The 24,494-nt window shown below is 36.4% G+C and overlaps 1 protein-coding gene across 1 annotated transcript; it reads left to right on the top strand.

Annotated features, from left to right (window-relative positions):
• Positions 1 to 833: 833 nt before the first annotated feature.
• On the top strand, positions 834 to 16,450 carry LOC307097763 (albumin-like; the record flags this gene model as incomplete). Its single annotated transcript, XM_079767894.1, has 14 exons — positions 834 to 912; positions 1,529 to 1,586; positions 2,437 to 2,569; positions 3,056 to 3,267; positions 4,029 to 4,161; positions 5,355 to 5,452; positions 7,448 to 7,577; positions 8,713 to 8,927; positions 10,114 to 10,246; positions 11,349 to 11,446; positions 13,109 to 13,247; positions 14,053 to 14,276; positions 15,646 to 15,778; positions 16,409 to 16,450. 14 exons carry the CDS (start codon positions 834 to 836, stop codon positions 16,448 to 16,450), a joined length of 1,827 nt encoding a protein of 608 aa, XP_079624020.1.
• Positions 16,451 to 24,494: the final 8,044 nt, after the last annotated feature.

Raw genomic sequence — 24,494 nt, 5'->3', positions numbered from 1 at the left:
GCTCCCTGTGTGCTGCCAGAGGCCCCGAGCGGCTGGGGTGGGTGGAACACCTGCGTTGTCACCATGGTGATGACACAAGCGTCCATCCTCGCTGCCGCCATCTTTGTTGCACCAATTTGCATATTCCCTCTTTATTGGGTGTGGGAGCTGCCATCTTTGTCTTGAAGTGACAGACAATTTGCAAATTCTGTCTTTATTAATAGGATTATACTGAATTATAAGAATTTCCTGTTTGATCAAGTCTTTCCTGGAAACTCATTAAAAAAAACCCACTAGGGCTAGACATCAACTTCAAATAAACTCTTTCTCAGAAGGCAGACATTCTTTTATTTCTATTCATCTGTGACCTAAAGGGCAAGTCTGGTTCCATTATTCATTGTAAAATGAATAATGAATTCATAATATATATGGTTCAGAGCTTAGCTCTTTTAGTATGTCTTGTTCCCATACTGAGTCATTGGTTTGGCTAAATTTTTGCAAATATTAAAAACTAAAATGTTCAAATGGTAAATCACAGACAAAGAACATGGTCATGAATGATAGGTACAGATTGTTTAAACTCTTAGGTAAAATTAGATAAGATATTTTACATAACTTGAATGAATTGACAAGGTCTTGTGGAGAAAACAGGTCCAGATGGCAAACATACGCAAGGGATTTAGTCAAACAATTTTTTGGCAAGAACATTATGAATTTTGTAATCAGTTGAGAGCCAATGAAATACAAAGATGAGTCTAGTTAATAATCTACAATGATCAGTTAAAGAAGTATATTAGTGCTAATTTCTCTCCATTCATCCTACCTTCCCTTCAACCCCACAAACCTTTGGCACAATGAAGGGGGTAACCTTTCTTTGTGTTCTCTTTCTTTTCAGCTCTGCTTACTCCAGGGGTGTGTTTCGTCGAGATGCACGTAAGAATTCTATTTTTCTATTTTTCAAATTTATTTCATTTTACCAGTAAAAGGAAGTTTCAGTAAACCCTGCATCTTTAAAGAAGTAAGTTTTCCTTTAGCATTAATTTCTACACTGTGACGGTATTTTGTGTTTGTGAACCTTTAGGAAGTTATCCTAAGTGAAAAAGGTGGGGATTGTTTAGTGACTGTCATTTCCCTTTGCATATAATGGGACATAGAGGAACTTAAACTTCACAGAATTAGTTGAAGACAGAATTCATAACTTCAAATTGCCAAAGCCCTATCCACTGCACCTTGATGCATTAAAACAACACAACCTGTGTTGTTAGTCTTATAAATAAAATTTGTGTTTATATTTTTTCCTTCAGACGGTCCTCTCATTAGCATTATATCTTATCCAAGTTTGAATATAAAGCTATAATTATTTAATGATTTTTCAAAGAATATCATTGGTGAATGAAACATCTCTTGTTTAAAAGCAGAATAAATAGTTCACTGTCATCCCAATATTTTTGAGCAAATGAATACTGAGTCAAATGGAGAGAAACATAAAAACTAATATCATAACCAGTTGTTTTCTTCAGTATTTAAACAAATCTTTTTTCCCCCACAGACAAGAGTGAAGTTGCTCATCGATTTAAGGATTTGGGAGAAGAATATTTCAGAGGCCTGTAAGTTACAATATTGAAGAGTCAAATTTAATGCTTCTAATAGGATTGGTTATTATTCTGAAGTTCTTACATTCCCCTGTCATCAGAGTCCAGACGCTAGAACAGTATCGTCCAGTAGAATTTTCTGCATTCATGAAAATATTCCATATCAGTGTTGACCAATGTGCTAGCCACTGGCCACACATGGTTGTTGAGAACTTTGAACTTTGCAAGTGCAACTGAGAATCAAAAGTTTCAATTGTATGTAATTTTAATTAATTTAACTATATAGTTACACGTGGCTGATGACTACTGTATGGGGAAGTATAGTAGCTCTGGAACTCTTACATAAGCTTGATTGAGGGGAAAGACTTTAAAATATGGTTCCTTTCCCAGAACACTCTCAGATTCCTTTACCAAGCAAATAGATTTGTCATTTCTAGAGAGCATTTTAATATGTTTTCAATTTAGTAAAGAATGAGAAAATAGCTTATTTTTTAAAGGTCAATTTCATTCTATAGCCTGATTAAAGGAAATGTGTGTATGGTTTTTGTTTTTTGTTTTAAATAGTACAAGGGCCTATGTAATGCCCCTCATCTTAACAATTATACCTATTTAAAATGCATGTTGCTTGCTTGCTCTGTATGTGTTCATCTACTCACATATATACTTAAATATGGTGGAAACACATATCCTCTTTGCTTAAAAAACCACATATACCTGTTTAGGCCTCAGATGATTGCTGATGTGAATAGTCTTTCAGGATAATAGTAAGATGCAAAAAATACTATAGAACATTTGTTCTCTAGCATAGCAACCTATTTTATATTAAAGTTTTATTATACCAATTTTTTTATGTCCTGTGTTTCAGGGTGCTGGTTACCTTTGCTCAGTATCTCCAGCAATGCCCATTTGAAGAACATGTAAAGTTAGCAAATGAAGTAACTGAGTTTGCAAAAACTTGTGTTGCTGATGAGTCAGCTGAAAATTGTGACAAGTCACTTGTAAGTACATTGTGATTGTGAATGTTATTTCTTCTTATTTTAAGTAACCCTGAGCACTACAAAGGGAAAACACCCCATTTTGGCTTTCCCTATTATTACTAAATGACCATATTTGTAAGCAACACTCACAAATGGGTAGAGGCATCATTTCTTCTATGATAGAGATATTCTAGCTATGGCTATAGTTCTAAAGCTTTTCTTTATTGAGATCACACACAATGATCATAGTGGATTTAAATACACTTTTTTCTCTAATGTGCCCTTCTATTTTTATCCACTGTAACTAACAGTGTGATAATTACTTCTTAAAAAAATTACACATAGGTTATCAAATCAGGGCAAACTCTCTAAACCTGAGAAAAAAGTGGGTTGTAATATCATTTCCTCGCCAAGATTTACCAGTATATAACATTTTTAATACTGTTCTTCGGGTGTAAAGAAGATAAAACACTGCCTAGCAATTTGAAGCCTCTGTCTTCCATTTAGCACACCCTTTTTGGAGATAAATTGTGTACGGTCGCATCTCTTCGTGACACCTATGGTGACATGGCTGACTGCTGTGAAAAACAAGAACCCGAGAGAAACGAATGCTTCCTGAAACACAAAGATGATAACCCAAACCTGCCTGCATTGGTGAGACCAGATCCCGAAGCAATGTGCACTGCCTTTAAGGAAAACGAACAGAAGTTGTTGGGAAAGTAAGTAATCAGACTTTTTAATCCTCACCAGAGGATATATTTTTATTGATTATAGAGAGAGAGAGAAAGGGAGAGAGAAAGAGAGAGACATTGTTTGGTTGCCTGCAGAATCAAACCATTCCCCCCCCCCCCCCCCCCCCAACTTAGGTGTAGGAGAGGATGCTCCAACCAACTGAGCCACCCACCCAGGGCAGAAATCAGATATTTGTGCTTCATCATTAAAAATTATAAAATCGGTCAAGACTCATTATAACAACTACTATAAAAATATTTTCAACATTAAGTCTTAGAAGCTTTTGTTCTAATGACAAATTCAAAGAAATACTATTTAATGCTATAAAATTTTACACAATAAAAAATTGATCAATCATTTATTGGAATTCATTGAAACAGGATATGATCTGTATGGAAAACATTAACAGTTCCCTTTTCCCTGGCAATGCCCACATGATGGTTGTACATTACTTAGGGGTGTCCACATTAAAATTTTATGAATTAACTTCATTTAGTTATTGCCAGAATTAACTTTGCTTATTGTCAGAATTAACTTAATTTTACTTTATATATGTGCGTATAACTTTAATCTATTTATTGACTTAAATTATGACAAAGGCAAGGTCATCATGTGCAAATTGGTTTAATTGATAAGTTAGATGTCTTTGAGTTTTGGAGTTTCTAGAGAAATTGTTGATAATAATTGTCCCTGTAATACTGGCTGCTACAGAAAAAATGACTGCCTGTTCTTATTTTTAAAATTTTAGGTACTTATATGAAGTTGCCAGGAGACATCCTTTCTTTTATGGCCCAGAGCTCCTTTACTTTGCTCAAGAATATAAAGGAGTTTTGACAGAATGCTGCGCAGCTGCTGATAAAGCTGCCTGCCTTGGACCAAAGGTATGCCCAGTAGAACAGAAGAGCCAGTTAAGACTCAAACCTCAGATTTGGGACACTTTATGGCTAGATGTAGGGTACCTAAGTCTCTGATATAAACTTCTTTACTTGGTCAAAAAAGCCTTCCTTACTTTATTCGCCCCAAAGATTTTTCACCCTCATTGAAGGTCTATGACATCCTCATTACTCCTTCTAAGTTTTACCCCAGCAGATCTTATAGAGAACCACTGTGTATGTGTCTAAATACCTTCTTCTTTTTATAGTGAAACTAGAGGTCCGGTACACAAAATTCATGCACTTGGTGGCGGGGGGAGAGGGGAAGAGTCCCTCGGCCTGGCCTGTTCCCTCTTGCAGTCCAAGAACCTTTGGGGGATGTCCAACTGACAGCTTTGGCCCCCTCCCTGTGGGAAGTGAGCCTAAGCCGGCAGTCGGACATCCTTAGCGCTGTCGCAGAGGCAGGAGAGCCTCCCGCCACCGCTGTTGCGCTTGTCATCCTGGGGCCCAGCTTCAGGCTGAGCAGTGCTCCTCCTGTGGGAGAGCAATGAACACCAGGGGGCAGCTCCTGCATTGAGCGTCTGCCTCCTGGTGGTCAGTGTGGGTCACAGCGACTGGTCATTCTGCTGTTTGGTCAATTTGCATATTAGCCTTTTATTATATAGGATAAACTCATTTGTAAAATTGCACAGCAAAGGGCCACAGTTTTTATTTATCTTTTCATGAGTCTTTCCTATTGTGGAGGAATTCAAAGTGGAGAATTTCACTGCTTCTAGAAGCCTAGCTTGTTTCATTCATTCTATAAATATTTATTATGTACTCATCATCTTTTCTAGGGATTTTATTGATGTGAGAGTTGGTAAAGGAGGGATTGAAATGAATTTATGCAAAATTAAGAAATCAATAAAATTACATTTTCTGGGATGTTAGTGTACTCTGTTCTTCTACCATTCTCTTCAGTTCCCTTTTCCCTGACCATGCCCCCATGCTGGTTGTTCACTACCTAGGGACTTCCACTAGGACCAGACTGATTTTTCCTCTAACTACACAGCAAATGAATTATTTGCCAATGGTGAATACTTGGGAATTTAGGTGTACAATATGTCTTTAAAATTTAATTTGTTATAGTCTTATCTGAACTTATGAAGGGATGTCTTATATAGAGTTTTAAAATATATTTTCAAAACTATTTCTTTTTGCAGATGGATGCCTTGAAGGAAAAAGTAGTGGTTTCAGGTGCCAGACAGAGACTGAAGTGCTCCAGTCTCCAGAAATTCGGAGACAGAGCTTTCAAAGCATGGTATTTAAAATTTAGTTTTTGTATTTTATAATGATGTAAATGATGATGGTTCAGTTGACAAAATTGTACTTCATATGAGTTTTTTTTCTTAATCTTCACATGAGGATATGTTTTTATTGATTTATTTTTAGCAAGAGAGGGAGAGAGAGAGAGAGAGAGAGAGAGAGAGAGAGAGACAGACAGACAGACAGACAGACATCGATGTGAGAGAGAAACATAGATCAGTGCTTTTCCCAATCAGGGAAGACACCTGCTACCTAGTTATGTGACCTGATCAGGAATCAAGCTGAAACCCTTTGGGGCATGGGATAATGCTCCAACTAACTGAGCCATCTGGCCAGGGAACATTTATATGAGTTTTTACACAGTGCTTTCATGTATATCCTTCTTGTTATCTAAAAGTCAGAAATTTAACAGAAGTGAAAAATCAGAGCATAATTGACAATTGATCATTATTTTTATTATATGTTTTCAAAGTAGTAAAAATATTAGATGATTTTTTTTGGGTAATTCTATGATAGTTATTTAAACTCCCATTTACTTCTAAAGACTAGAGGTCTTATTCTTTTTTTAAAATAAATTTTATTTTTCAATTATAGTTCACATACTATTACAATATTATATTAGTTTCATATGTACCCCAGTGATTAGACATTATAACTTAAATAAGTGATCATTCCAATAAAACTTGTACCCATCTTTAGTTATTAGAATATTGTTGACCAAATTCCCTAAGCTGTACTTTATGTCCCCATGATTATTCTGTTACTACCATTTTGTACTTAATCCCTTCACCTTTTTAATAGGGATTTTATTCTAATGGTCCATGATTTTTATACTATTGTAGTCAGGGTCTGTTATTTAATTTTGTCTTCTCCAGCCCCCTGCAATTATCTGAAACTATCTGCTTGTTTTTTAAGTTGTGATAATTAAATTCAGCCATCAAGATCACTTCTCATTTTCTCATAGTTCCAGCTCTGTTCTTAATTTCTTGTTTTTGCCTGGACTTCTATTTTTATATTACTTAGCTGGTTCTAGGAGCCAAGAACCCCCTTCCTACCCTCATCCCAATTCCTCATTTGCTTGTCAACAGCTAATCAACATGAACAGAAGATAGAATAACAGACATTTTGCAACATTTCTACAAACCACCACTTGTACTATCTTTGCTTGTCACCTCTATTATCTACACATTAAAATCTAACAAATAACTAAACAAAATCATCCAATGTGAAACAATGCACAATTAAACAGGCTGTGGCTGGTTTTGGCGAAGAAGTATCTTTTATCAGATTTAGGCAAGTCTGAAATGATTTGTGAAAGCTTGTAGATATTAGCCTTCCACATCTTGTCATCAGGCTTAGAGACTGTGCTGGATCAATTTCTTGGTAAAAATATGTTAGACTCTCTAATCTTGAAAATATATGAAATTTCTTTTCTCTGTGTGCTTTGGAACTCAGGAAGAAGGCTTTTTATTGGTAACAAAGACAACTGGAGTTTGTGTGGCCCTTTCCAGTTTATAAAATGCTTTCCTATGCATCATCTAATCTAATTAATTCTCACCACAATCCTTTGATGCAGCATGCTGTGTGTCTCTCCAGGGCTAAAGCTCAGAGAATCTAAGTAACTATCCAAGGATCACACTGATAATAAGCAATAAAATCAGATCTGGAAGTCAGATATGGGCTCCAAACCTGATGCTTCTCAGATGTCACCTCTTTCAAAATCCCTCTTTGATTTCTGATTTTATGAATCGCTGACTTTTTCTACCCATCACACACACTTAGAATAGAGAATTCTGCCCTAAAGAAACATTTTGCCCTAAGATAACAATTTGATTTAGAAATAGCACTAAAATAAGAATGAATGAATTTTAGAAATTATTTCTATATTTAATTTTGTCCTGAATTTTCTTCTTAAAAGTAGTATTTTCCTACTGCTTTCACATAAAATACTGGATGCTAATAAATTGTGATGGGTGAATTTTCTTTTTAGGTCCGTCGCTCGCCTGAGTCAGAAATTTCCCAATGCTGACTTTATGGAGGTTTCCAAACTGGTGTCAGATCTTACCAAAGTCCACAAGGAATGCTGCGCAGGTGACATGCTTGAATGTGCAGATGACAGGGTAAGGAATCCTCAGTATTCTCTTTGGTAACATGCTTTAGTGGGTACAATGAATTTGCTTAGTATAATTGGTGACCGCTAACAATGAACTGAAATTTTCTTCTATGTCTAATATGCCTTATGGCATGTTATTTATTTATTTATTTATTTATTTATTTTTATAAACCTGGCTATCCCACTCACAAAATGATCTGATAAATACATTCACTAATTTCTAATTCCTTTCAGTCGTATTCTGAGAACAAAAGCTTAAACTGAAGTAGGACAGCTGTAAAGGTTGTTTACTAAGAAAAAATTTTGGGACATGGGTAGAATTGGATTAGAGTTGGTACTTGAAGAGGCCTTTGCATATCATGTAACTTTTTTCTATATATCCTCCCTTAATATACAAATATTTAGCACGATATCTCTGTTCCCAAAATGTAAATACACGAACAAATATTAGAATCCTAATTTCTCAGAACACTTTCTGGAAAATTTAAGGCAGATTATACAAAATTTACATGTGTAAGTTGGGCCTGTGACTATGCTCTTGACTAATTTTGCAAAAATCCCTCGCACTTTATTTAGTTATTTGCTTTCCAAATGCAGGCATTTAATCTTGGGGAATATTTGGAAAAACTATATATATATATATATATATATATATATATATATATATATATATCCACATTTAGTATTATTCTGTATTAGTTTCAGATATACAGCACAGTGGTTAGAAAATCATATACTTTATAGTACAGATTAGCCCCCCAATTTTTCCCACAAATAGTCATTAGGATACTATTGACTATATTCCCTGTGCTGTAAATTACATGTCTGTGACTATTCTGTAACTACAAATATGTATTTCTTAATCCCTACATCTTTTTCACCCAGCCCTATACTATTGGGTTTTAATTTTGAAACTTAAGTGCCTTAACAGTAGAAATATAAATTTAATAAATAACAGTTATTATTAGTAGTTTTGAGTCTCCAGATTTCTGAGCATAGACTGAAAATGTTCATAGAAGGCAGGTTGGTATGTACATGGTCTTAGAATACAGTGGATGTGTTCTGCCAACATAATAAAAGTCTGGAGAGAAAGTATTGGGATGTCAATTGACTTTGAACAATTTTCATCAACTTGCTTATAGGCGGATCTTGCCAAGTATATGTGTGAAAATCAAGATTCAGTCTCCAGCAAACTGAAGGAATGTTGTGATAAACCTGTGTTGGAAAAATCCCAGTGCCTTAGTGAGGTGGAAAATGATGATTTGCCTAGTGACTTGGCCCCATTAAGTGCTGATTTTGTTGATGATAAGGATGTTTGCAAAAACTATAAGGAGGCAAAAGATGTCTTCCTGGGCACGTAAGTGGATAAAGAATGATCCTTTCATAGCTTTTATAGGCTCTGAGGATTTAGGAACAGTTCTAGGCTTTCCTTTGGAGTTGTTACAATTGTTGCCTGCAGTGCTACTTTATCCTTCCCTCTCTGAGCCTTTAAAAGTTTTGGAAAAAATAATTAGTTTTTAAAATATTCATAAAATAATATCTGCTCATGGCAAAATCTCAATCAATAGAGAAGAGGAGAAAGTAGAATTTTCTATCACCCCTCCCCCTATTCTTTGCACCTTAGGAATATTTCTGGCAATACCTCTAGAAACATTTTGTGTATATATAAATTATATACATATTGTTAGCTTATTTATTTAAAGAGTATTTCTTGAACTTACCATGACATATATGGATGAATATAAGTCATACATCTTCATAGCTCTGTATCTATCAGACAGCAGAATAGGTGTATAAAGAGAAGTATGGAGTCTGCTACGAGGTACTTTAATTTGTTTGTAAAGACCAGATGTTCAGTAGCATGGCAAGGCAGCATACAGTTAAATGATAAAATAAATGATTATTTACAGTCAGTAAGTTGTGATAAACTTTTGAATTTTATTGTTGGATTATAATAGCATTCTGTGCACTAAATAATATTTTACAAAATTATGTGCCCTTCAAGATTTCACTCATACAGAGAGGAAACTAAAAATTTAAGAATATCTATCATCTATCTATCTATCTATCTATCTATCTATCTATCTATCTATCATCTATCTATCATCTATCTATCTATCATCTATTATCTATCTATCTGAAACTTTCTGAGATGTAGTCCAAATCAAACAAAAGAAACATAATAACAGGTGTCATTGATCAAACATTTAATATGTGCCAGTGTGTATTATGCACACATTATGACATGTGTTTCTCACAATCCACCTTCTGATAGATCGTATTATTATCTCCATTCTAAAGAGGAGGGAACTAAGGTTCTGATAGTTTTAATACGTTGCCTAAGGTGATATAGTAAAATAAGTGTTGGAGCAAGGATTTGAATGAAGTTGCTTTACTCTGAACCCTAGCCCTTAGCCACCAAGCTTTATTGCATGGGTTTGGTGAAATCGAACCTTTGGGGTATGAGTCATGCTTGAGGTTAGTTAGGTGATTTTTCTTGCTTCTTTGTTCAACTAAGTCTATTTTATTTTCATCTTAATTAGGTTTTTGTATGAGTACTCAAGAAGGCATCCTGACTACGCTGTCTCATTGCTGCTGAGACTTGCCAAGGGATATGAAGCTACACTGGAGAAGTGCTGTGCCACCGATGATGCTCATGCATGCTATTCCAAAGTGGTAGGTTTCTCAAAGCTCTTTGTCTGGTGATTCCAATAATAAGAGAGAAAAATAATGCCAGAATGCAATATATTATATAATGCAATTGAGATATTCTCTTGAGATAATTTCAATTTTGTGCTCTTAAGCATTTTAGGGAAAATGGCCTCAATAGGCTAGTTAAGAAAAACTAGAGTAGTGTATATTAAAAAAAGGCTCAGAAAAGAGCAAGCTCTAATTTCAAAAATATTGACCACATCTTTCCTCTTTTTCACAGTCCTGAGAACAAAATAAGATAAAGTAAATGTAAATGTTAATTTAAAGTGATATAACTTAGATATGAAGATAATTAACCTGATTCAAGATTTATCTAGTATCAAAAATTAGTATCTTAAGGAAGGTTGTGAAATCTATTCATTTAGACTATTTTAAAATCTTTTTGAGAAGGTTTAGGAATGGTCTTACAAGAAATTTAGTAAGTTGAGAAAATCAGTTCTGGAGGACTTTTAATATATTTTGCTATGCTAAAATGGGATTTTTAGCAGGTTTAGGATATTTAACACTTTCAACATGTGGAGTGGTTTCCAATTTTTTTTCTTTACCAAGAACCTGCTATATGCCAGGCACCATGCTGGATCCCATGCCCAAGATATAATCTCTTATTTCAGAGAGCTTAGGATCCAACTGGAGAGATGGCTTAAAAATAATAGTTCTTATAATCATAGCTATAATTTATTGAGATTTACTGTGTTCCAAGAACTATTGTAATTTCATTAGCTCAGGTGGTTTTTATAGAGCATTCTCTGGGTTGGTACCATCTTCATCCCCATTTTAGAGGTGAGGTTTCTAAAACTTGGTGATCAGAAGTAAAGTTCCACAACTAGAAAAGGAGTCAGATGACCTTGCTTAAAAACCAGCAGTCACACTCCAGAGCTTGAATATTCTTAATCACTTATACCATGCAGTGTGAATGTACTGTAACAGGTTTGGCATCAAAGGTTTATTTACATGACTTTGGGCAGAAGCATTCAAAAAGGCTCTCAGTCTGGTATAGGGGCAAAAAATATCCTGAATCTGGCCCATGGGTGGAACCCTGTAAACACAATTTTTTTTTATTTTTTAGTTTGATGAACTTAAGCCTCTTGTGGATGAGCCAAAGGAATTAGTCACAAAAAATTGTGAAGTCTTTGAAAACCTTGGAGAGTATGGCTTCCAAAATGCGTACGTATTTTTGTTTTTGACTAATGTCATTCTTGATCAATTTGTAGGTTTTTAAAATTTTATTTATTTTATAAAAATTTATCTTTATTGTTAGTCTTACAGTTGTCCCCTCTCTCTCCCCCCCCCCCATTTTACCCCTTCGACTCACTTCCCTCTCCCAAGGCCTTCACCACACTATTGTCTGTGTTCATGGCTTATGCATATATGAATATATGTTCTTTGGTTAATCACTTCCTGCCGTCTGAGATTCGTTAGTCTATTCCATGTTTCCATGTCTCTGGATCTATTTTATTCATCAGTTTATTTTGTTTACTAGATTCCACATATAAGTGAGATCAATTTGTAATTTTTAAGACCATATATATCTCTATATATCTATATCTATATCTATATCTATATCTATATCTATATCTATATCTATATCTATATCTATATCTATATCTATATCTATATCTATATATCATCTATCTATCTATCTATCTATCTATCTATCTATCTATCTATCTATCTATCTATCTATAAAACCTGTCATAGAACTTGTAATCATGAAAATACAGTATATATTTTTAATCCCTCTCCATCAAGAAAGACTGGAGAATGAGAGATAAAATAGTTCATGGGTTGAAGAGTCCTATATTTGAGTTCAGTTTAAAAAATTAGCCTCTTGAGACTGGGAAGGAAAATACTAAATATTTTGCTATAGGAACTGAGGATGCCCTCTGAAGGTTAAGGCAGAGTTTATGGACAAAACAACAACAACAACAACAACAACAACAACAACAAAAAACAACAACACAAAAAACAGCAATGCTTTCCAGAATAGCAAATAGTTGGACTTGAATAGCAGTGACTCAAGAAGTACTGTAGTAATGAGTTGATGAATAATATCCTGATCTAACAGAGCCTTACCTGTGGAGGTAAAGACAAGTAGGGATACATCATTAGCTAGATATTTACTGATTAATGTAAACACTCTTCTAACTGTGGGTGCTAGGGATAGCAATAATTAACAAATCTCTTCCCTTGAGTAGATTACAGCCATACATTGCCTTTCAATGGTGGTTGGAATTCCTAATAAAGCGTTGTTACATGCTAGATCTTATGCCAGGTTGATGGCATACTTTATGTCTTTTAATCCCTGCACCATTCCTATTGAGTCAGGTACACATCCTCTCTTTTATAGATGAGAAAACTCATCCATATCTTTCTAATTTAGCACAGTGCTGCTATACAGAGGTGGGCAAGAGTAGCATTACAGTTGTGAGTAAGCTAAACACAGAGTTAATAAAGCTGTAGTAATAATCCTAACCTGCATGTCTATATGAGCAACTATAAACCTACTTCAGCCCACCCCTGCATATTAAACTCTCAGTAGGTTTTATTGAAAGAAAGAAGCAATTAATAAATGCATTAATGTCACTGAATTATAGTAAGCTAAGTCACTTTCCTAAAATTATACAGCACAGCTGGAATTCAAAGTTAGGCTTACCAAGTTGCTTAGAACAAGGTCTTCCCCCATTCTAGCCCATCAAACAAAAGATGGAGATGATTTTATGAATGGAAAATAATTGTAATTGATTTTGTCTAATTGTTTTTTGCTTCACCTACTATGTTAGAAAAAATAGCTTCTTGCCTGGTTGAAAACACAGTCTTTTGTTACAGGCTCTTAGTTCGTTACACGAAGAAATTACCCCAAGTGTCAACTCCAACTCTTGTGGATGTCTCAAGAAAACTAGGCAGAGTGGGCAGTTATTGCTGCAAGCTTCCAGAAGTAAAAAGAATGGGTTGTGCTGAAGACTATGTGAGTCCTTTAAAATATAATAAGTCAATAATGATGAATTTTGCCTTTAGATATTTATAAAGTTAACTTTCAGAAGCAGGAGTGAACAAATGTGTGTGTGTGTGTGTGTGTGTGTATGTGTGTGTGTGTGTGTGTATGTGTGTAGGACTTGGTTGCCTACATCATCCTGACCATCAGAATGAGGATTGAGACAAGATCCTGAAGATGATAAATTATTCTGAAAAAAAAATCCATGAATATTTAATGCTTCATCCTATCATTTAAAAAAATTTACTTTTGGGGGGTTTTCCCATTAATGTATCAGTATAAGACTGCTTTCTCCCACTCCTACACATGTCTTAGGAATCACCTCAAATTATTTTAATGAATTATTTTCTCAAATGTAGGCATGGACTTTCTAAAAAGTTTATCTTTATTGCTGAAAGTATTACAGATGTTTCCCTGTTTTCCCCCATTCACCCCTTCCTTCCCACTTCTGCCCCCTCCTCAGGCCTTCACCTCACTATTCTCTGTGTCCATATATATATATATATATATATATATATATATATATATATATATGGTTAATCTCTTCCTCACCCCCTTCCCCCCACCTTGCCTCTGAGATTCATCAGTCTGTTCCCTAGAAGATCTATTTTGATCATCAGTTTATTTTATTCATTATATTCCAAGTGAGATCAATCTTGCATTCAGTGTTGCTAGTTAAAATATAATACTTCTTTTGGTCTATTGGAAAAGTAGGAGTTCATGGAAAACTTTTCATTATGCTTCTTTTTGAATTTCTGCTCTACTCCCTGTTCTTCAGCTGTCCGTGGTCTTGAACTGGTTGTGCGTGTCGCACGAGAAATCACCAGTGAGTGACAGAGTTACCAAATGCTGCACAGAGTCATTGGTGCACAGACGGCCATGCTTTTCTGCACTGGAAGCTGATGAAACCTATACTCCCAAAGAATTTAGCGCTGAAACATTCACCTTCCATGCAGATGTATGCGCACTTCCCGAGCCTGAGCAACAAGTCAAGAAACAAACGTGAGGAACATTTCATTCCTGCATATGTTTGTAATCTTGATAGGGAAAACTGTCAATTGAATGGGCAAAATTTTCTTAAGTAGTGATTAAATCTCTTTAGAAAAAAGAATTTAAGTATTGGCCTTATTAAGGTGATAAGACTGTCAAAATTAAAATGGATAGGTTTTTGTTCTCTTACCAAAATAAACAATAACAACAAAATTATATTATAATTTTCTATAGAAAACATTCAGAATAGTTATGTGGAAAAAGGCTGCATAAGTAATAAGATTAACATCTTAGGACAGATCCAGTAGAAAAAGCTGAACAATTAACTGATTCATTGTGAATATAGCAAATTAGTTAGTAGAAGTCTTAGAAGAATTTATTTCTAGGCATAAGTGATTATTTGAAGTTTGTTCTATGGCAACCCACAGGCAAGGTAAACCTCCAAGATGTAACTTTTGGGAATGGAATTTGGATGAAAGACATCTCGAAATGCGAGTTCTGAAGCATGACTCTCTGCTGCTGTCACTAGGGGTTAGATAGGCAACCTACAGTTGCTGTCATGTCTGGTGGGTTCTGATCGTGGCCATAGACTTAAGAGGAATATTGCAAAACTTGTGTTCACACGACTCTCTAGTACTATTATCTGTGCAGATGTCAATGAAAGAGAACCACTAGCTTCCATGAATTTGGATAGTCTTGTTTCCCATGGCCTCTGCATATTCATTTTGAATGGGCCAATTAAAGACCAAAATTATAGATTCTTGGATTAAAAACTTATTAAAATTTTTAAATTGACTTCAGAGAGGAAGGGAGAGGGAGACAGAAACAACAATGATGAGAGAGCCATTGATCAGCTGCCCCTGCACACCCCACATTGGAGATCAAGCCCACAACCAGGCATGTGCCCTGGCCAGGAATCAAACCATGGGTTGATGCTCAACCACTGAGCCATGCTGGCTGGGTTTTAATTAAAAACTTTTAAATGGAGTCCAAATAATTAAGCTTTTAAGGATCATTTTAAGCTCTTAAATTGCTATAAACTTCAACACGGCACACATTTAAAAATCTGAATACTTTCTAAATGCAATAACATAATCAGTTCTAGAGATTTAACTGAAAAGGGATTTATTGATACCACAGATGTTGAACAATTTACATTGATGATTTTATTTGAACCTTGCACCAACCCCATAGATTTTATTCTCCTCCTTATGGAAATGAGAATATTGAATTTTATAGTGGTAAGCCTGGGCCTCAAGCTCAGAGTTGCCTGGCTCTAAGACTTATGATTCCAAACAACAGTACTACTGTCTTTAGCATCTATATTTTTCTTATGTGAGTAACCATTTCCCTGTTTTGTTTTCATTTCATTTAAATGCAGTGCACTTGTGGAGCTGTTGAAACACAAACCCAAAGCAACTGAGGAACAACTGAAAACTGTTATGGGGGATTTCACAGCTTTCTTTCAGAAGTGCTGCACAGCTGCTGACAAAGAAGCCTGCTTTGCAGAGGAGGTGCTGGAGTCGTCTTAATTTTAATATGCACAGTGCCCTTTATTGCTGCTTGATCAGGCTAGGGCTCAGGGGACTGTATCTGAGGACACTTATACATTGGGGCCCAGGAATTTCCTTCTACATACAGTTGTCTGAAAAAATGACTTAAATGAATTCTTTTTAAAAATCTCCTGCTAAATTGAAGCATATTATTAGATATTTGTAGTATTTGTTCTGTTTTCAAAGTTGGGTCACTTATGAATTCAAACAGAAATATTCGGAAGTTCTGAAATCTTTTTGATAAAGACATAGTTAAAACAAAACCTTAATTTATTTAAATATTTTATTTAAAAGTATTGGTTTGCAATTTGGTTGAATCTGAGTGCTTGATTTGTCAGGCGGGTGGGAAGTTTATATTTAAATGTCTGAGTCATTTACTATTTCTTCTCTACAACTTGAGAGTAATGTTTTTATTGCTTTGGGTGCAATGGGTGTTCATAGTTTCCTTCTAGAGATTCTAGTACTAAGCTGGTATTAAAGGGTATGAAACATGGAAAATTAGTTTGTAATCATCAATGGCTGTATAAATGTTCATTTATCTTAATAGTGATGCTAATACCTCCCCCAAATCTCTCATTTCTTTGTATTCAGGGTCCAAAACTTGTTGCTTCAAGTCAAGCTGCCTTGGCCTAAAAACAACACACTCACAAACATCTCAGGTAATATTCTCTGGATTTCCTTTAAAAAATTAATTATAATAGTTAATATTAAAATAGCTAAGAGCCATATGGACTAATGCCAATCACTGTTTTAAGGTCTTTGTATCTATTAACTTATTTAATTCTCCACAATAGTTTTCTAAATTGAGTTCCATTATAATTCCAATATTTCAGATGGGAAAATAAAATCACAGATCAAAGCATAGACTAAGTAGTTTACTTATGGATCACCCAGCTTCTGAGAGGTGGAGCGACAATTAAAAATTGAAACCAGAGCTTGACAGTTAATCACTGTCCTGTTCTGACCTAGTGTGACACAGTAGATAGCCATTCAACTAAGCAATGATTCAGAGTGGATGACTTCAGGTGTTAGGCAAGATGATATGCATTCTTGAAAGTTAAAAAAAGTTGAATGACAATAATTTCACAAGGTTCAACTTAATAGCTCAATACCAAATTCATGTCATTGAAGAAGATGAGAAATCTGTTATGTGAATTCCTACTTAATAGTAAATAATCTGCTACTAAATTTCCATTATGTCAACATGCTGAGTTTTAATAGATGTTCTCTTCTTAGGACACAAAGGCCCACTTTCAAATTTAGATGTTTGACCATAAACATGTTCTATCTATTTTGGTTGTAATATTTTTGGGAAAATTAAAAATATATATAAAACTTCTTTTTTCATGAAAAACAAGTTGTGCAACATTTTTCTGAGCATTAATTCCTTCTATATTTTCCAAACTGACCTTGATGCTTATTCCACTAAATGGACTTTAACTTACTCTTTGCCACATGATAAAACCTACATATTGTGCATTCAGACAAGGAAGAACTTCCTGTCTCTGCAAATTTGGTTGTTTCAAAATGTGGTTTGTTTCAGTCCTAAATGGCAATTAACTTGGAAAAGACACCTTGTATGTTTGTGATTAGTGTAGGTAAGAAACAGCTATTAAGTAAATGACTCTGAGGAGTGATTATGAAAGCTTGTGACTTTGAATAAGTATGAAGTCATCAGTGTTGAAGAGAGGACTTTACAATACCTAGTGGGGTGTCTGCTCCCCTAGCTCAGCAGAAGAATTCAGCTGCCATGGGTTGAGGGCAAGCTTGACTTATTTTCATTGGTGAAAATTGGAAATTGCAGAAAGACAGGCTAAGCTATTTGACATTTATTTAAATAGATGTGAAAAACACAAGCCATTTTACAAACAGTACTTATATTGTCCTTTTATTTTTCAGCTTATACTGAGAGAAAGAAAGAGAAACGAAGACCCAAAGCTTATTCATCTGTTTTTCCTTTCCTTTGGTATAAAACCAATAGCCTCTCTAAAGTACATACATGTCTTTAAATATTTTGCCTCCTTTCTCTGTGATGCAATTAATAAAAATATTTAAAAAAAACTAATATAATGGCTCAGGACTGTTATTTTTCGAAGAATAGTTGCCATCTTGAAAATTTTGTAGGTTCTGTGAAAGTCTCCTCTGTGTTCCCCCACTTCATAGGAGGACTTCTCATTCCTAATGGGTTAATTAGTTAAAGAAAACATTAATACTCTTCTAAGTGGTGGGTTATGAACATTGAAAGTAATATTTTAGCATTATTATAATCCTATCTAATAAAAGAGTAATATGCAAATTGACCGTCACTCCAACACACAAGATGGCTGCCCCCATGTGGTCAAAGATGCTGCCCCCATGTGGACACAAGATAGCCACTACAAGATGGCCAGCAGGGGAGGGCAGTTGGGAGGGACCAGGCCTGCAAGGGAGGGCAGTTGGGCACGATCAAGCCTGAGGGGAGGGCAGTTAGGGGTGACCAGGCCGGCAGAGGAGAGAAGTTGGGAGTGACTGGGCCTGTAGGGAAGTGCAGTTGGGGGGGACCCAGGCCTGCAGGTGAGGGCAGTTAGGGGCAAACAAGCTGGCAGGGGAGCAGTTAGGCATCAATCAGGCTGGCAGGAGAGTGGTTAGGGGGTGATCAGGCTGGCAGGCAGAAGCGGTTAGGGATAATCAGGAAGGCAGGCAGGCGAGCAGTTGGGAGCCAGCAGTCCTGGATTGTGAGAGGGCAGCCGGACATCCCTCAAGGGGTCCCAGATTGGAGAGGGTGCAGGCTGGGCTGAACGACATCCTCCCCCCCACCCCCGTGCATGAATTTCGTGCACTGGGCCTCTAGTTTTAAATAAAAGACTAAATATTGTGGTACCACTAGGGTATATGAAACATGGCATTTCCTTACTACTAGAACCCTCTAAAAAATGTGAGACAATAAAGCTAGAGATCATTCTAAAAATAATTAATTTATTTGGGAAATAAACCCTGACCTTAAAAGAAATGTAACAGTCTAGAATGATAGTACATGAAGAGTATAAGAAACTTAACAAGTTTGTAGAAACATTAGTGGAAGAGGGAATTAGGAGATCTGGAGAAAAACACAGTAAGGTGTGATTAAGGTATACTGAATTGAAGAAGTATTAGAGTTGGATGGTATATTTAAAATCAAGATGTTATATTCAATATTGGACCTCTTTTCCCTGGTCTCAGAAGTAGTCAAGAATATAAGACCGTTGTCTACAAATTTACATACTTAAAAGTCCTTTATAGTCTTGTTACTTTGTGTAGTTTTTATTTTTATAGAATTGGTTTCATACTGTACATGCTATTCCAAAACTTATTTATTTTGTCCTTAATAATAATGCTTTACAGTTTTAATTTAAGTATGATTCTTGCAAATGATTTTGGTACCAAGTTAAAATGAAAAGCTCCTTTTACAATCCACACCCTCCCCCATCCACACCCAGCCCCACTTTGGCCTCATGCTGATTGTATCAAATACTTTCCCCATCTGTTGGAATCATCTCAAAGGGGGAAGATAGCCTGGGAGGGGAGAAATAGAGATGGAGTGGCTTGTCAAGGGTCCTGGAGGCCAACATAGAAGATTTTGAGTAAGGTATTTCCACATAACTGGACCTACACAGGACTAAGTCTCAGCACTCTTGCCTGGATGTCTTGCAGTCCAGTCACCAAATGGGGATTTAAAACTTTTGGAAAAAACATTCCAAAGTGTGGGACTCCTGGAGCCCAGCTTCCCCCAATTTATTCATGGTCAGGCAAATTCCCCAAATTTCCTGAACACTGGAGCCTAAGAGTGGTCCAGGAGCCCAGTGACCTCCCGGTTCTGAGACAGCAACTTGGAAAGTGCATCATCTGTCTGTCTGGCTCTCACTGTATGTCTTTTCCTGCACGATGTGGGAGATTGGGCAACCAGATAGTGCAGACACCCAGATGTGACTAGTGTGTGTGTGTGTACTGTTCTCATTCCTCATCAGCAGGTACATAATATCCACATGATTTATCACCAGGGATTTAAAGATTGAGCACTTTTTTTACAGTAGAGATAGCCACTTTTCTTCACTGTACAATTATTACTTTTCCCTTTCCATATCTATTTTTGGAAGCAAGTCACTAAATTTAGTCACAGTCGAAGAGAATGAGGGAGAACATGAAGCTCTTGGAAGGATAAGTATCGACATATATATTCAAAATTCTTTGTAAAAAAGATTTGTCACTTCTTATATTTATTTATTCACTTATTTATACTACCATGAACTCAATTGTATTTATTTTATACTTTAGGTTATAATACAATACTACATTATTGATTTTTGTGACTTAAATTATTCCAGCTTTGGCTTTTGGGTGTTCTCAAATAGGCTACTTGTGTCACTTTGATGTGCCCCTGAACTTTGTTTTTGAACACATCTTAACGTTCTGGCACTACAAAAATCTCCAGGCTCATCTTGCATTTTCCCTCCCTCAGACCTCGATACTGCCATTTCTTCAGGGAGCTTTGGGGTTCTGTTTACTACAGAGTGGTATTAGGAACAAAGTTTTGAGCACGGGGTGTACTCACTGCTAATGGGGTGTCACTGCTTCTAGACTGTTTCAGGGGACAGCTAAAAATGTAGGTTTGTACACTAACCCATGCATGTACACATACCTATAATTTTTTTTTTACGTCTACATCTGTCTGTCTATCTATCTATCTATCTGGCTAAATATGAATGCATACTGATGTCTCTGACTCTGCTACAGAACCACAGAGTTTATTTGTTTTTCCCTTCTTCTTTATTTGTAACTTCCTCTGACAGTGAAAAACTTGGCTCCCCTATCTACCATCCATTTACTTATTGTTCAACCCCAAGATACATGTGAAGGAATTTCAGAACTGTTGACTCATACCTCCATGAGAAACAAATTTATAAGTAGAGTACAGTATTTATGTACACTTCCTTTTATCTTTAGCATTATAGTTTCCAGTCAAAACATCACTTTTCAAAATTACTTGCGGCAGCCCAATTTTTCCTCTTCTTCGGTGAGATTTAGACTGGTGAGTTTTGGGTGAATCACTCACATTGGACACCGGGTGAGCTTGGGTTCTGGGCTGTTGACTGAACTTTGGGGTGATCTGAGTGTCTGGGCAGCTCTTTCCGGTCTGTGTACCAGTGGTATAGTCTCTGTCTACAGTACACAAAGGTGGCAGGTATCTTTACCCAGTGTGCTCCCTGGGTGCACACTGCTTACTGGCAACCAGGGTGGATACTGCAAGTCCTTGACAAACTTCACATCAAGTGTCATGCAGTTTTCACCGGTGGACATGTCTATCACTTTTGAGGGCTTTGGAGGGCATTGCTCTGTATTGCCCCTGGGCTTCCCAGTTGAAGTCCTCTCTTGCCTCTGTCAGTGTGGTTGTTTTGTGCTGCCCTGGGTTGGTCTTGAGCTCTTCCAAACATGCCTCGTAGGAATGGGTCACTCTTTTCACTTCACCACAGCCCCTCACCTATCCTCTCTGTATGCGGAAGTCTGGGATGCAGTTAACATGGACAGATCACATTCTAAAAATGAAGTCATTATGGCCTAAGAGTTCAGGAAGAAATAAATGTTGGAAGATGTATTTGTGCTAAGAAAGGCATAATAGTAAATTTAAGATGACCTTGTATTTGTGGTTATCATCAATGAAACACAGTGATCATTAAGGGAGTCATTGGGAGCTAGAATTCATGGTGATGTGATGGAGGATGTGTCATTATGAATAATGATAAAACAGATATTAAATATATAGTAAAAGAGAACTATTGAGGCAAGAATATTTATTTGTTTCAATACAAACAATCTTCAAGGAATCACAGCACTGCTACCTTTTTCTTGAGATAGCATATTTAAAATTAGCCAGGAATGAGATGCACTTGACAATAAAGAAGGTAATACCAACTTCAGATAGTACCTGAACCTGAACAGGAAGATATGGTGCCATAGGAAGAATCTTCATGTGCACATATTGGACAATAAACAAGTAATTGTTGCTTCTCTACTCATTATTCAAAATCTTAATTGCCAAATTAGTATAATTCACATTGGCTCATGCTGGTGTTGCATAAATCCAGAGGACATCATTAATGTAGAAAGGGAATGTAGAAGCCAAGGCTAGATGAGAAAAGGTAAGAAAGAAGGAGGGGGAGAGAACAAGAAAGGAGGTTGGTTGGGCTCAACAAAAGAAGAAAAGTCAGGTGGTGTTGATACAAGATGAAAGGCCTTTTTTTTTTTTTTACAATGTTTTTTATTTTATTTTTTTATTAAGGTATTATATGTGTACATATCTTACCATTGCCCCCCCCCACTCCCATACATGGCCTGACCCCCCCAGTGTTTTGCGTCCATTGGTTATGCTTATATGCATGCATACAAGTCCTTCGGTTGATCTATCTCCCCCACCTCTCCCTAACCTTCCCGCTGTAATTTGAGGAAAGGCCTTTTCATGTCTGATTTCAAGTTCCTTGCTACAAACTAGTGCTGGGGTTCTTTGAAAAAGCGATTGAGAGGTAACCAATGTAGGGTTCAGGACAAAGAAGAAGGAGTATGATTAGGAGAGAATATAAAGCATAGGTAAAGATAAACTTTAGCAGTACCAGGAAATAAGAGCCAGAGTTATCAAGGATAAAGGCAAGGAGTCCTTCATGACTCCTGAATTCTTTGAAATCTGGGGAGGATAGTGGTGGTAATTCTAATTGCTCTCCATACATGGGATCAGCATGGAGGAAAAGGTACTAAATCTAAAGGGATAAGAAGACCCTATTGGGCTGGAGGACTATGGGTACTTTCATCCTGCTGGAATGTGAATTATATCTAATTGATGGAGTTTGTTTTAAGCTCTACAACTTGTGACAAGACTCACAAGCTTCCCCCCTGTCAGGCACTGCCCTCTTCTCAGATCTGTCCCAGGGCCTCTAGACCCTGAATGTCAGAGAAAATTATAAATGCAGAGGGGAAAAAAGATTTCAGTAATGCTCTGTGGTGAATAGGGTATTTGTATAACATGAATTAGTGGCACAATTAGTGATCCTGACCACAACAATCTGATTCAGGGCTATTCATTTTCTATGATAAAGGTTCTGCTTTGTGCCAGACATTGTGCTAGGTACCATGAGATTCACCAAGATGAATCCTTGAATCCAAGCTTGCAAATGACCGATGTAAGGCCAAATGAGAAGTACCATGGAAAAACAACCAACCATTCAAGCCAACAAACATAAGAAAATGGATCCCAGAAAGAATACGTAGTCCAGTATTGTTTGAAGAGAAGTCATTTTCTAGCAATCACATGCATATAATATTTATCATGAATACAATGCTAACCATGAAGAAGAGTACATATAATATTTATCATGAATACAATGCTAACCATGAAAGCAAGTGTTATCTTTTTAAATTGTCTCCTAGGTAGCAGATGCTTTAAAGGCATCACTCCATCTAGACATAAAAAAAAAACCTTCAGGCGAAATGTCATTTTCATTATATATATGAGAAAACTAAGAATCAGAGCGATTAAATTATTTGCCTAATGTTATATGGCTAATAATTGACAAAGCCAGGATTAGAATCTTTCTGACACCAAAGTCCAGTTTACTGTGCTTTGCTGCTTCTGAGCAGTTGCACGTATTTATGAAAAAGTAAACAGAGTCAGAATTCAGGCAGTGGAAAAGCATTTGATGTGCACTATGTACTTAGATCGAACTTTGAGCAATGACATATAGATCAAAGTTTGTTTGCAGTTAGTAGAAAAACTCTGGTTCGAAGCTCTTATTTATTGCTGTCTCTTAAAATTTGGTGTTCCTTTGGGTGCCTACGTTCTCTACAATCTCTCTCTCTTCTTAATCACATGGCTGTAATAACCTTCTCCAAGATGACGATTCCTGAACCTCCATCTCCATCCTCAATCTTGTGCGAGAGGGTAAGAATCACTACTCAACTGCTGGTCACCTTCTCGACTTCAAGGTCTTAAAGATACTTCAACACACAAACCAGGGTGTTCTGCTTAATAATTACTCTAAGTCAACAGACACATACCAGTTCTGTTTGAGTAAACTGGTCACTCTATCTTGAGCTCAATACCTATATCCAAAAGAGCACGTATTCAGTAAGTTCTTTTGATTTTATCTCATTCATACCACTTAACTTCATCCACAGCTCTCATTTCCCATTAGCACTACTCTCATCCAGGCCACTTACTGGATCATTATAGCAAAAACTTCCTAACTTATATACTTATCACAATCTCGTGCCCCTCTATACCGAGAGAGATGGCCTCAAAGCACACATGTGATTTTTTATTGGCTTTCTTTTGTAGTATTCTATTATCTTAGGATGAGGTGTAAATTTGATTTAAAAGGTCTTTGAGATGTGGCCCCTGCCAGCTTTGCAGAAAATGTCCTTTAGGGAATAAATTTCCTCATCTTTAAACTTTGTACTTTATTGAAAATACATGTCTTCCAGTTCTTTATATACACCAGGCTTGCCCTCACCAGGGGATGTTTCCACGATTTTCTACATTTGCCTGGACATGTTTCCCTCCCTTTTTTTCTGATGTCCAGGACAACGTTACTTACTCCAGGAAGACTTACCTGACATGCTCTAAAGGTGTCAGGTGTTTCTTTTTTCACTCTTCTTATCATTGCATCCATCACAC

Source organism: Cnephaeus nilssonii, assembly GCF_951640355.1.
Source record: "Cnephaeus nilssonii genome assembly, chromosome: 1".
Taxonomy (NCBI): Eukaryota; Metazoa; Chordata; class Mammalia; order Chiroptera; family Vespertilionidae; genus Cnephaeus; species Cnephaeus nilssonii.
The sequence above is the reverse complement of the archived record's forward strand: the minus strand, read 5'-3'. Positions and strand labels throughout refer to the sequence as shown.